The sequence below is a fragment of the Neltuma alba genome, unplaced genomic scaffold, assembly GCF_004799145.2.
Source record: "Neltuma alba isolate B1F8T4 unplaced genomic scaffold, ASM479914v2 tig00013341_pilon, whole genome shotgun sequence".
NCBI classification, from domain to species: Eukaryota; Viridiplantae; Streptophyta; class Magnoliopsida; order Fabales; family Fabaceae; genus Neltuma; species Neltuma alba.
The window spans coordinates 1-14,355 of record NW_021637611.1 but is presented as its reverse complement, the minus strand read 5'-3'; the positions used below and the strand labels follow the sequence as shown (position 1 = coordinate 14,355).

General features: G+C 36.0%; 2 protein-coding genes and 1 pseudogene across 2 annotated transcripts; 2 read left to right on the top strand and 1 right to left on the bottom strand.

Moving 5' to 3' along the window:
- The first annotated feature begins 643 nt into the window (after positions 1 to 643).
- LOC114736476 (eukaryotic translation initiation factor NCBP-like) lies at positions 644 to 3,751 on the top strand (annotated as a pseudogene).
- Positions 3,752 to 5,268: 1,517 nt separating this feature from the next.
- Positions 5,269 to 8,560, top strand: LOC114736499 (tubulin alpha-3 chain). Its single transcript, XM_028924345.1, has 5 exons — positions 5,269 to 5,462; positions 6,154 to 6,368; positions 6,454 to 6,653; positions 7,326 to 7,834; positions 8,046 to 8,560. The coding sequence occupies exons 1-5, from the start codon at positions 5,350 to 5,352 to the stop codon at positions 8,350 to 8,352; spliced, it is 1,344 nt and encodes a 447-aa protein (XP_028780178.1). The 5' UTR covers positions 5,269 to 5,349; the 3' UTR covers positions 8,353 to 8,560.
- Positions 8,561 to 10,579: 2,019 nt separating this feature from the next.
- Positions 10,580 to 13,039, bottom strand: LOC114736500 (ethylene-responsive transcription factor ERN1). The gene is made up of 2 exons (XM_028924346.1): positions 12,941 to 13,039; positions 10,580 to 12,495 (listed from the first exon to the last, which is right to left on the bottom strand). The coding sequence occupies exon 2, from the start codon at positions 12,161 to 12,163 to the stop codon at positions 11,321 to 11,323; it is 843 nt and encodes a 280-aa protein (XP_028780179.1). The 5' UTR covers positions 12,164 to 12,495; positions 12,941 to 13,039; the 3' UTR covers positions 10,580 to 11,320.
- Positions 13,040 to 14,355: the final 1,316 nt, after the last annotated feature.

The following is a 14,355-nucleotide window of genomic DNA, read 5'->3' as shown; positions in this document are numbered from 1 at the left end:
TTCGAAAGTGATTTTAATTAAAAGTGAGTATGAGTGACCATGATTTTTTTGTGTGTGTTTTAGGTGATATATTTTAACATTAAAATTTTTAAGTCAAAATAATAAACAAATATGTACATTATATAGAAACATACAAATTAAATCATAATTATAACTCTTCGAAAATATGTTCTAAAAATAAAAATTGAAAGTTTGCATTTTTTATTTCAGTCAATCAACCTTTTAATATGTAAATCATTAGAATTAGATAGCATAGAGAACGAGAAGCGCATCATTAGTAAATTTTCAATGAGATTTTTCCACCTCAAAAGCAAGTCTAATTAAATGTGATTGATTGTTAAAAACGCAAAACCGTGAGGCTAAAATATGCCCCACAGGTAAGGTGCTCAAGTCCCTTCTATTTGAACCAGTTTAGGTTAGTTTTTGTTTACCATATTTTAGCCTTTTAGGAAAACATTAAGGTAAAAATAGACGTGGGTCGGCATTCGGCAAAGTCTATTTTTACTTACTTTTTTGGATGGGCCTTCTCTTCTGGAGCTGTTTTTTGGGCCAGCATTGGGACGCTATTTCTAGTATACGAGTCATGGATCCGATTCTGAACTAGTAAGTTTGGAAAAACAGGCGATAATGAAAATTTTCACGAATTCGCAATTATTCATGAAAGTCGCGGTGGGAGTGGGAGACGAACAAGAATGAAAGGAACAAAAGGTTTTTCAGAGGGGGCAAAAGATATTTTCTTCTGCATAACTGCAAAAGCACTCAAGCAATCATCGATTTGTTTTGCAAGCGAGAAGCAAGGTAGAAGGTGATCATTCATATACGAAGGAGGAAAGGGTATTAGGGTTTTGGGAATTAATTATGGATTTGGCGGTGGAGAGGAAAGAACTTGTTTCCATCAATGTTTCTAATGATAAAAATAATAATGGTAACACCAATAATCCTCAAGAAATCCCAGATTCGACGTCTTCATTCGCATCTGATGGAAACAATAACCCTGATAAAGGAGCTGACGAACGACAAGCTCGTGACCTTAAAGTTGGCCTTCATCCACTGAAGGTTTTTTAACACTCCGCCACTCCTACTTTCTGTTTAAATATCTGCGGTTTTTCCTCCTTGGAAACGCCGATTGAATTGGTCGAACTTCATTAATTATGTTTCGTCATTTTCGCTTTTTTTTTTTTTTTGGGTTTAAGACGTGTCTCCGAGGGGCTCTGCTCTTGTAAGATGAAATGTCCATCAGTTTTTAACTCTGGACCCCAATTCATTCTTCCTTTTACTTTTAGGCAGCTGTTTATAAATTTCTCTTGAAGTCTGAATCCGTTGCTGCTTTCCCTTTTATTTGTCATATATCTTTTGCTATAAATGTCTGTTGACTACAAATCCCTCTCTTTTATTCTTTCCCAGTATATGTTGATAGGCTTTTCGCTCCTCATATCATCCAATTTTTTTATAGTCGATTCGACACTCATATTTTGTTGCTTTCATTTCGTACCTGTCTTTTCTCCCAAATGCATAAGCCAACCGGGGTATCTCTTTTTGTGGGATTTCTCTTTCATTTTTATTCCGGGTTTTAATTTTATCTCACTGGCTTCAAAACCTTTCAGGCTAATGTTAAGATTGGTTTTACTTCTAAAAGGACTGACGAAATATTAATAACTTTGTTCGATAGTTTCTCTACATTATAAGTGCATGTTGATGCTCCAGTTTATTTCTGTACGTGACATTTTCATTTATTTTTTGATGGCTTTTCCTCTAATCAGCACAAATTTGTATTTTGGTACACTCGCCGAACTCCTGGAGTTCGAAGTCAGGGATCATATGAGGACAACATAAAGAAACTTGCTGATTTCAGTACGGTAAGATTTGCAATATCGTGGGATCATTAAATTGCTGCTGAATTCTTGCTTCGTTGTTAGCTTTCTTTCTTATGACATTCTTTTGATCTGTTATATATAACTGTTATTTATATGTAGGTCGAAGGATTCTGGGTCTGCTATTGCCATCCTGCTCGCCCTTCTTCTTTGCCAGTTCCAACAGATTTGCACCTTTTTAAGGAAGGAATCCGCCCTCTGTGGGAGGTAGAACTTAAAATGCCTAACCCTGGTCCTTCAGTGTAAATTTGCAATGACGGCTCTGTCTCTTTTCAGGATTCTGCGAACTGCAATGGTGGAAAGTGGATTATACGATTCAAAAAGGTTGTGTCTGGTCGTTTTTGAGAGGACTTGGTAAGTAGAAGTCTGCTGATAATTTATCTTCTGTTTTCCAGTAAACAATGACTCTGTCTTACAGGGTTAAAGAAGGAATTCAACTTAAATCTCGATGGAAGCCAAAGTTAACAAAATACTGATGCTAATAGTTATGACCTTTTAATTGATCTAAAATTTGAAGGAATTCAGATTTTATCATTCTCAATCACATGCCTGGGTCCCCTCTCATGTTTTAGCACTTTGCTCTAAATAGTGGGCACTCTGTTTGGATATCAAAATCATTACCCTGAGTAACGTCTTTGCGCCGAGGGGATATACCTATTACTGGATCTATCTATGCAAAATGATGTTAAATGTGCAATTTAGGAAAATGTCATTTTGAAGAAATAAGATGCTATATTGTCTTGATTGAATGAATTGTCCTAGATATTGTTAATTCAACAGCCGTCCCTGTCAAATACATTCATTTTAGTTCTCTTCATAATGGTATAAAGACCAACTCAATCCCCTTTGGAGTCTATTTTGCCTGGCGATACATGACTCCATGATTCTTGTGTTTAATTAGCATATAATTTTACCGTTGGGTTCCAAATCTTTGACACAATGTCATGTTTGGTTCAATATGCGGCTGTAAGTGCAGGTTCTTGCTTTGGTGGGTGACCAAGTGGATTGTGGAGACAACATATGCGGTGCAGTTCTAAGCATTCGTTTCAATGAGGATATATTGAGTGTTTGGAATCGCAATGCATCTGACCATCAGGTTGGCATTATCACTCTTGAGTCATGCATTTTTAACGGTAATATCTCCTGGAATGCATGCTTGTCTCTAAAATGTTGATGTCCATGCCAGGCTGTAATGGCTCTGAGGGATTCGATTAAACGTCACTTAAAACTTCCTCATAGCTATGTTATGGAGTACAAGCCGCATTATGCCTCTTTGCGAGACAATTCATCTTACAGAAACACTTGGCTGAGAGGATAGTAGGGATATAAGGGCAAGCCTCGCGACTTTCTTTGTCAAGGCACTGCTTTTGGCTCATTTTTTATGATGTGGTTACTGTCACTTGGTCATCAATGGATGCAGTTAATGATAGTTTTGGGTGCTTCAGTGCCGCTGCCTCTCTTGAACATAACCGAAGGAAAGCAAGAGTTGTCATCCATTGTACTGCAGAGTTTGAAATCCCTGCTTTTCTCCTCTCTGTTTTTTCTGTTTTACAGAAAAATCTTACGAAAACTATTGAAAGAAAGAATGACCTAGATTTGCCAGCATCAGTGAGGCAGCAGAGAGAGTGCATTAGAGGTTCTAGACTCTGTATATCATCCCCAATCGTATAGTTCATGTCTGAATCTTTCTTCTATGTAAATAAATTTGCGGAGACTTTGCTTCATAGTATGTTTAAGGCCTTGGGATGGTTATACCTTTCAGATGGCTGCTACATTAATTTGTAGCGCGTGGTTTATGTGGTTTCTTCATTTACTACTTCGTTTGTTTAGATGTCATATGAATATTATAAGCTCAGACATCAAGAGCAGCATTTTGGTTATGCAACAGCGCAGCTAAATAGATAAATGTGATATCGTTTCTCTACCAGGTCAAATCAATTCAAAAATCGTTGTGATCCTTTGTCCTAACTATCTACGTTCCTTTTGAGATCACTAGGTCTTAAAAGGGATTATAATTCTTGGCTCCGATGCTATTGATTTCCAAAAAGATTATATTATTTCTATCGGTCACAAGTAAAAATAAAGGATTAATATCAGAATAAAATTTGCCTTGAAATTTGTGATAAGCAACTCAATTGTGAGTTGGTTGAAACTGACTTTTTTCTGTAATCTCTGTCTAATCCCAATCCAATAAATGAATGATGCCTCAATCTCATTTGGCACATGATACGTGGAGGGGACAACCCAGGAAAGGCACTTGAAGAAGCAGCAGCAGCATGCTGTGCTGGGTATTGAATTTGAGGTGAGATATTTAGCGGACCCCTTGATATTTGAGGAGCGAAGATAGGGATGATGACGAATCATAGAGCACGCTGGCCTGACAGTGGCTGAAGCACCATCGCTCTCTCTCGCATCATTTTTATTGTTCGCGTTATGAAGTGAAATCAAACTCTGAAATCTCCAACATTTTACCATTTTTTTGGGTTTCGCTCCTCTTTCCCAACTATCGAGTGGCTGTTACCAGTTGTTTCATCATCCTCTTTTGTTTCAAATTTTGGGTTGTTGACGGTGCTTGAAGGTGGCGTTGCTCGTTCGGCGGCTACCTCCTGTTATAAATATAAATATAAAGGTTAGTTAACTAATTGAATAGATAAAAAAATAAGTTAAATTAATCATTTATAATAAATAGATGTTATCTTTCTTAAAATATTTTGTTAATTAAGTTTGTTGGTTAGGATTATCATTATTAGAATGATATCTTAGAAAAAAAAATAGATAAATATAAGAAACAAAGTAGATTAGGTTCTTATATTTACAATAAAAATAAAAATCAAACAAAGTCTTATATTAAGGAACGGAATATAAGGTTTTTAATTCATTCTTTTCTTTATATTTATCATTTATATCTACATCAATTTACCTAATTTATAAACCCATATAATTAAATGTTATAAGAATATTTTAGAAAAATTGTCATATTATTGTAGTTAATTAATTTATTTCATTTTAAATTTATTGAAATTAATTCAATAATTCTTATATTAAAAGGTTCGTAGAAATAGTTTATTCATTTTGTTTTATACAGTAATGAGATTTTTTTTTTTTTTTTTAAAGAACAGAGAACAAAGACGAGAAAGATGGCCACGATGCGCAACCTCCAAAACTGATCAAAATATACAACACAAAAAGGATGGCGCCAAGTCATGGGACCCGCTTTAATTTGTAATTTTGCGCCGTTCATTAATTATTAAGTAAGGGATTGAATTGACAGTTAAGGATTGGGCTTTTCTATTTTCCCTTTTCCCTTTGCTATTTATTTATCAATTATAACCATTACCATTGGCTTTCAGGCCTTGACTCGCCGTGAACGTTAAAGAAGGAAAAAAAGAATCCCTCTCTCTCCCCCCTGTTTTATTTTTCCAGTTATATATGTATTGCAACAGAACGATAAAAGAGAGAGATTCAAAGAGGGGGGGAGATGAGAGAAATAATCAGTATTCATATTGGTCAAGCTGGAATTCAGGTGGGAAATTCATGCTGGGAGCTTTATTGCCTTGAGCATCAAATTCACCCCGATGGCTTGATGCCCAGGTATATTTCTTTTTGCTTTCATTTTGTTTGTGTGGTTTTGACCCTAAATGTTTCTCCAGCGATTGAAATTCTCCTACTGTTTTTTACGATACATGTCTTTTTACATCCGTAGAAATACATTCTTCTGGTTAATTTTGGATGTCATCCTTTTTAGCTCCGGTGTTTAAGTTTACATTATATTTCATTTTTATTTTTTTTGGTTCCAAAATGTTGAGAATCTCACCGAATCGAGTCTTTGAACTTGATCTTCCTTTAGTTCTCTAATTTACATTTTAATTTTTACCTCTTAAAATTGCCTATCTCCCTCTTTTTTTTTTTCTTAATTGTCAAGTTTCAGATCCTCCTGTATTCGTTTTATCTTTCTATGATAATTTCTGTTGAGTAACATACTAATACTTATCAAGCAGTTGACGCTAGATTTTTTTTTTTTTTTTAAATTATAGTTGAACTCTGTTATTTCGCTTCCCCAAACATGTGTTTGCAGATATGCCGCTGTTTCATGTTACAGTTGTTATTAGCCGAGATGCTTCTTGCATTGAAAGACATACATAAAAGAGGACTGGAATTATAGCTATTTTAATGGTTATGGATTTAGCAATTTGCCATTGTAGCGAACTCATTATTTTTAACGTTCTGTGATATTGTTTTCCCCTCTCTTTGGCCCAAATAATGTTCGTTTACCTACTTGCAGTGATGCCTCAGTTGGCGTTGCAGATGATGCTTTTAACACCTTCTTCAGCGAGACTGGTTCGGGCAAGCATGTGCCAAGGGCCGTATTTGTTGATCTGGAACCTACTGTTATTGATGAAGTAAGGTCTGGTCCTTACAGGCAACTCTTTCATCCTGAGCAACTGATTTCCGGAAAGGAAGATGCTGCCAATAACTTTGCAAGGGGACATTACACTGGTAGCTCCATTTCCAGCCCACGTCTAAATTTGCCATTACTCCGTTTTACTCAACAGAGCTACTAATTGGCTTATCTGTGCTGCAGCTGGAAAAGAAGTTATTGACCTATGCCTTGATCGTGTGAGAAAATTAGCAGACAATTGCACTGGTTTGCAGGGGTTCCTAGTTTTCAATGCTGTTGGTGGTGGCACTGGTTCTGGTCTGGGATCATTGATCTTGGAACGATTATCTGTAGACTATGGGAAGAAGTCAAAACTTGGCTTTACCATTTATCCTTCTCCTCAGGTGCTTGCTTGAAATCCTTAGCAGATATGAATAGAAGAAAAATGATTTTTTCAGTTGAGCTTCAAAAGCTGCTTAACAACTTCACATTGCGCCCTGTGCTGACTTTTTGACCTTTTTTAGTCCTAACAATAACCTTTAAATAATCAAATTTCTTCCTTGCCTAGGGAAATTGTAATGGGGAAAACTTCATATATACTACCTTTGGTGCTTAATATAAAGTATATTTAACTTTTATTTTGGTTCTAAATATAAAATCCCAATTCACTTTGTTTTTTATATTTATCCATTTTTTCTAAGATAGTTCGTGTAATAATGATAGTTCTAGCCAATATACTTGGTTAGCAAAGATATTTTAAGAAAAATAACATCTATTTATTACAAATAATTAACTTAACTAATTTTTTAATTTATTTAAATTAATTAACTAGTTTTATATTAAGTACTAGGGGTATATAGAGGATATCCTGTTATTAGAACAAAAAATGTAATATATATACACTCTAACAGTTGTGCTGCTGCCGGAAAGGTAAGCAAATGATATTGGCATCTAGAAGCATAAAATTGTTGACGCATGTTCCCATTATTGCCCTACTTCCTTTGATGGCTTACTAGAAAACCTGAGGATATTGACTCTCTGCAGTGCCTTATACTGTTCTAGTAATGTAAATGCAGATTTCAACTGCAGTTGTTGAACCTTACAACAGTGTCCTTTCTACTCATTCTCTTCTTGAGCACACTGATGTGGTTGTGCTTTTGGACAATGAAGCTATATATGACATCTGCAGAAGATCATTAGACTTAGAAAGGCCAACTTACACGAACTTGAATCGCTTGATATCTCAAATCATCTCTTCCTTAACCACTTCCTTGAGATTTGATGGGGCAATTAATGTAGATATCACTGAGTTCCAAACTAACCTTGTGCCATACCCTCGTATCCATTTTATGCTCTCATCTTATGCCCCTGTAATCTCGGCTGCAAAAGCCTACCATGAGCAGCTATCAGTTCCTGAGATCACCAGCGCCGTCTTTGAGCCATCAAGCATGATGGCTAAGTGTGATCCAAGGCACGGAAAATACATGGCATGCTGCCTCATGTACCGCGGAGATGTCGTGCCCAAAGATGTGAACAGTGCTGTTGCCACTATCAAGACAAAGCGGACCGTTCAGTTTGTTGACTGGTAATTGAAATTCCCTGCCTAATGGAATTGCTTCTGTTGCTGCCATTCTATCTTTCTGATCACTTATATACTATGGATTTTCTTGTTCCTGCCATACACCAGCCGCTTAAATTGGGGGAGTGAAGAGGAGAACATAATAATAACCTCTGCATATGAAATTCTCTTTAACATAACCTGAATCTGAAGGCTTGATTTTCGTGACTAATTGCAGGTGTCCTACGGGGTTCAAGTGTGGTATTAATTACCAGCCTCCAACAGTGGTGCCTGAGGGTGATCTTGCCAAAGTGCAGCGTGCGGTCTGTATGATAAGCAATAACACAGCAGTGGCTGAGGTTTTTGCTCGTATCGACCACAAATTTGATCTGATGTATGCTAAGCGAGCATTTGTCCACTGGTACGTGGGTGAGGGAATGGAAGAAGGTGAATTCTCAGAAGCCCGTGAGGATCTTGCTGCTCTTGAAAAGGACTACGAAGAAGTTGGGGCAGAAGGCTTGGAGGATGAAGAAGAAGATTACTGAAATCAAATCTCCTTCAGCATTACCTGCCTACATCTCTTCTTATCCCTCTGTATTGTATCTCTAACACTGCACTGCCTGTTCTTGCCAATCTTTCTGGTGTTGTGGCTTTGTTATTGATGATGATTCCCAATTAGAGGTCGATCCGAGATTACTTATCTCCAGGATTCATCTCAGTTTTCGAATCAATCCCTTGCTTCTTTTGCAAATCCTACGTCCGGTTTTTCATCATTACCAATATATTATCTCTGGTATTTAATATAAAAACCAGTTAAATATGTTAATAAAATTTGTCAAATTAGTTATTTGTAATAAATATGTGGTATCTTTCTTAAAATACTTTTACTAACTATATATATCAGTTAGAAGTACTATATGATGAAACATTTAACATATGTAACTATTACAATGACTATTTTGAAAAAATATATAAATATAAAAGACAAAGTGAATTGAGTTCTTATATTTAAGATCAAATTAAATGTTAAACTAGCTCTTATATTAAGGATTGGAGGTAGTACAATATAGGATGTTTTTCTTGTTTTTAAATATAAGACTTTTTATGAAAAAATAGTAAATTATTTATTGATATTAAAAAATGTCCTTTATAAGTGGGTTGCCGGCTTGCTATAATATTTATTGCAGAGAGAATTAACATTATATTTGAAATACAAGGGTAGTTTTGGAATGTCAGGCTAACTTTTGAGAAAATCAAGATTTTCAACCAATTTGCTTACTTTGTGTAATTTTTTTGGCCTGTCTTAATTTGTGCAATTTGATTAAGAAGAGCTTATAAAAATTTAAAAAAGAATGGGGGGAGCATTAACTATTTTGGCTTTTATACAACACACAACGTTTGGCTTATTAAACAATTAGTTTCCAATGTTTTCTTCCTTTTGTCACTAATTAATTAGGATTAGATGTTTGTTGAACTAAAAAATGTATAAAAAATTAGGAGTGGTAGTTATAAAGTTTATTTAAGCTATCCCATACGAAAGCAAAGAAAGATTCTCTCTCCTTCCAAGTTTAAAAACACCACAAAGAAGAAACATCATAAAAGAACTAGTACAGTTGAATAACAATAATAAAAAATACTTATAAATGCAATAAGAAAAAAAAAGTTTACTCATTAAATTGCAGTAGCCCGTATGGATATGCCTGCCTCGTCGTGGTCGTTAAATTCGTTTCGTTTGACTGAAATGAAAGAAAGTAAAAAGAGAAAATTTTTCAATGAACTTGATTTAAAAAATGAGATTAAAATTTTATATCATACTTTTTAAATTTTTTTAAATTGAGTTTATTAAATTTTTTCCCTTTCCCCTTACCTTCCAGTTTATTAAATAGCTTTTTTAGGCTATTTGTAAGACTTAATCCTGTCTTTGTTGCTTCCACGTAAAAGCAATCCTTTTATTTATTTTTAAATTATTAGTTAATAGTTTATTCAAGAACATACCTAGAACCAAGCACTGAAGGAGTTGTAATCAAAGAGTAATTCAATATCATATCTATGAAAATTGACCTGTTCAACTCGACTTTTCCCCCTCAATTTTGGCTGAGAATTAGGAGATAGTTTCGGGAAGTAGGACATGGTCCCTGTATTTGCCTCGGGAAGAATGGTTCCATGTGATGCTGACCTTAATTCTATATTCCGGCAGCTTGTATTATACTTTTTGTTAGACATCTCACTTTTAATCCAACTTCTTTTACTACTCTCTCCATGTGCTAATGAATAAATATAACCCACATCAAAAAGAGATAAGTTAAGCCATCTACAGTCCCAGCTCCAGGCTCACTTCACTATTGATGGCTCCACAGTTTGGATTTGGCTAAATATGCGTCATCCGATGTTTTCTTTAATTTGAACTTGAATTTCCGTCAATCTGCGTTAGTTTGTTCTTCACTGTACCCATTCTCCCATTTCTGATTCTACATGAAACCTTGTACGGTTGCAGTTTTAAAATTAAAAAAAGCTTATTTTCACTTGATGGATCATCCAAATCATGTTTCAACAGAAGCATATAGAGTTAGAGTTATAACTCAATTTCTACTTTGAAGTTTTTTAATTCTTTCTACTCCACAGTTCAGCTATTGAAATTATCCAGCTGGCTGTGCTTGCAGGCTTTTCTAAATATGCCTCATTGTGATCTTCATGAGCCAAATGGCATAAAAGGATTGAGAAAGTACAGTCTATTTTTAAAAAGGAAAAATATTAGAAGACCTATTGGGTCCACAAGGGCAGGTAAAACTGACGTCCTTCAATGGTGAGCAAGAGGTGAACATCTCTCTAGAAGTGATTAGGGACATGATCTCAATTCTATCATTGTTTCTTGTTGCTCGTTTTGTTGATGGTCTTCGCATGTCTTGAAGTTTCTTTATAATATTTGGTCATATTTCTACTGGTTGACCCCGTAGGGTTGGGCAATGAAACATTAGTAATCATCTGACATTACATAATGTTATACCATGCAGAGAACAGTATAGTGATTTATAGAAACAAAAGCATGAATAAGAAATGCATGCTTTGTACAGAGAAACATTGGACCTTTATATAATACGATCGGCAAGATTAACTTTTATTGGCCTTTTTCTCGTATCAATAAATACACAAGGAAATTCCGAGGAAATCAAATTACAATGCCTCCAAATGTCCGAATTCTACTGCTAAAGGTAGAGATAGAGACAGTATTCACGTTTTAGAGATCGGGGTCAGCGATGAAGGGGATCAAAACTGCAGGGATATTTGACAGATTGATTACTAAAAAAGTGGTCCCTGAAATAATTCACATAACCTCCTGCTGACATTTAGAAGGAAGTTAGAAAAACAGGATTCCAAACCTCACTAAAGTTATCTGCTGATGTGATCCCAACCAAATCCTAGATCACAGTTTCTCCCCCAATTTTAGATGATGGTAAAGAAATACTGAATTAGATATTAGAGATCAATATTTCAATGTCCTTTAGACCGTCCAATCTAACAGAACAATGAACACAAGGGTGGAAGATCCCACAGAGCTTCATTGGAGTCCTGAACAGTTTCCATGTACTCTTGCACTCCATTAATTGCATAGAGTGAAGCTGATATTTGCCTCTCAACTTTCATCCTTTCAAATTCTAAAAGATCCAAGTCAGCAACATTGGACAGACCCCCATCAGTCTTGGGAATATCTGAAACCTGAGCAAAAGGAAAACGATCAAAAACCTGTCCAAAACCACCCCATGAAAGATTGGACGTGGAACCCAACCCAAATTCCTCCTTGCAATTGCTCATATCTGGTCTATAAACATCATCAAACAAACAGGCATCTTGGACTGTCCCACTGGAAAGAGAAGTGTCGCTGTGGTCAACACTATTGCTGGAACTACTCCTAATACTAGGAGTACTAGTAGTGCTAGTATTGGTGCATCTGGTTTTAGAGGCAGAGGCTGCTACCACACGATCTTCTTGTTGTTGTTGTTTTTTAGTTGCGGGTTTTTTGTTGTTGAGCAGATTTCTGATCCGAGAAGCAAGAGGAGAATCCAAGGAGACATGGGTGATGAAGTTGGTGCGAGTGTTAGCTCCTCGAAGAAGGCAAGCAGCTTCATCATAAGCTCTGGCTGCCTCCTCTGCAGTCTCAAATGTGCCAAGCCACATTCTTATCTTCTGGGTTGTGTCTTTGATCTCAGCTACCCATCTCCCTGAAGGCCTCTGCCTCACCCCTACAAACTTGTTTGTGTTGCCGCGGCTTCTGTTTCTTCCTTTGAATTTCCCCACTTTGCTGATTGGAATGCCTGCTTTCTGATGTTGCTGCTTTGGCTGCTGGAATTGAATTTCCATGAGAGAGAATTCTTATGGGATTTGATTCAAATAAGTCAGAGAGGGATCTTAAGATAATAGAGGAAGGCTATTCTTCAGCTTCATGTAGTTATTTTGCGGGTTGTGAGATTATATATTATTCAAGGGTTGATGAGAATATTGAGAGCAAGTGGGTTTGAGATGCTTATATTTTAAATGTGTGTGTGATGTTGACAACTTACCTTTCAATTGCTCCTTTGACTTCCAATAAAATGACCGCCATACCTGTCTTGTTTGTTGGAGTTACTTAACTGGATAATGTCTTCTCACACATGCACCAAAAGAGAATAATTTCTTCTTAACTCCAATTATCCCTGATTCATGGATACTGACTCAGATTTCGGCCGTGAAATATGCCCCAATGTAATGTAAATTTTTTTTTTTTTTTCAGTTGTCAGAAACTAAGCTCCACTGGATCAGTCAATAGATTTACACCACTGATTTCAATAATACCGCTGCACTATTTAAGAACTTCCTCCTTTTTCTAACGAAATGAAAAAACAGAGGGCACCATTTTCATGATTGAATGAAGCAAATGAGAATACACTACACTAAAATAGAACAACTAGCCATGTTTAACTAAGAACCCTACTTAGCAATGCCACAAATCAGTGCCAATTGGTCCATGTCCAGCCTGGAAAATTACTCTAAAGCCACGGTAAAAGAACATGCTATGTCATAGAATCACCAAACCATCAATTAAAAGAACAAAAGTAGAAAGAGAACAAAACGATAGGTTAGGATTAGGGATGAGGGTACCAAGTCAATGTCCTTCGCTTCTGCAGATGCAGCTGAGTCAAAAAGAGTCGAAAGGATAACAGTGAAGGCACGACGGAGCGCCATGTGGAGCCTCCAGAGCGATCCTGCAGACACTTCCATAAACAAAGAGACAAAAAATTAAAAAACAAAACCCTTCTCGCCTCACACTACTGTGGCGGACCACTTCTGGGTTTATAGAATTTTATGTTTATCAATTTGTTTATTAATTATACCTTGTCGTGCGAGCTGCGTTTGTTGTAACCTCCTCCCCACGTCATGAACAATTTCTCGCTGCTTTTCCCTCCATTGTTATGTTTATTTAATCCTAAGATTCTTCTTCAGTCTTAACCCATAAACCACACTTAATCCTTGTTTATCACATCATTATCTGAGACATTGTGATAATATAATTGTGTTCGTCTTTGTTGATTGGTTGAGAGAGACAATTAGCCAACCTAATAAGAAATTTCAGTCTTTGTTTTTCTCTTTGATTTAAATTTTCGTAATAAAGTTCACGTTTGTTCTTATGCGTTACCGACTCGGGGAAAATGACCCAAGCATTTCTATATCAGTCAACTTGGCTTGATAATAATAATAAGAAGAAGAAGCCTGAGCTTGCCCTGCTTTCCGCTTTCCAGAGTGCTGCACCAGGTTTTTCACTGTTATTTGTTTTAAATTTTGATCCTAGCCTTGTTCATAAAATTCAGATGGTTTTAGATTCAAATAATGGACAATTTTAAAACACATGTTCGACCCCATTTTAGTGTATTTTTATGTTGACTGGCTCCAGCAAACCTAACATTCCTAATTTATGTTCATATAAATATTATATATGTTATACATATTCAATAGTAGTATTCCTTGTAAATTTATTAAGAAACCGCATTTTTTACAAGTCTTCATTAGTTTGATGACTAATCTCAGATTCCTGCGCAGCAAAGTGAAAATACAAGTTGTTGGATATCACAAACCAAATGGAGAAGGGCTCGAAAAACTAAAGACTGGGCTTGACCACTTCCAAGATGGGCTTTCTCTTTGGGCCAATGAATGCTGAGAGTGGCAGCATTAGGTTATCCCTAAGGTCGGGGTGAAAAAAACAAAAATCAAATCTAGTGATATTAAGATATCAAATCCTACCGACAAGAGTTGATCTAATGGGTAAAGAGTCAACTCATAACTCACAAGATTGTGAGTTCGAATTCTGCTACCAATGTGAGGAGACCTTGTTGGTGAATAATTTATAAATACTTCTTGTAAGTGTTTAGATCCAACTCACCTAAACTTTTGATGTACAAAAAAAAAGATATCAAATCCTGCATAATCTATAACTACCTTCATAAGCACTTTTTAAGCTTAGAGGTATACCTTAGTTTTGGTGAGTCCCATGACCTAACTTACCTAATTTTTTATGTATA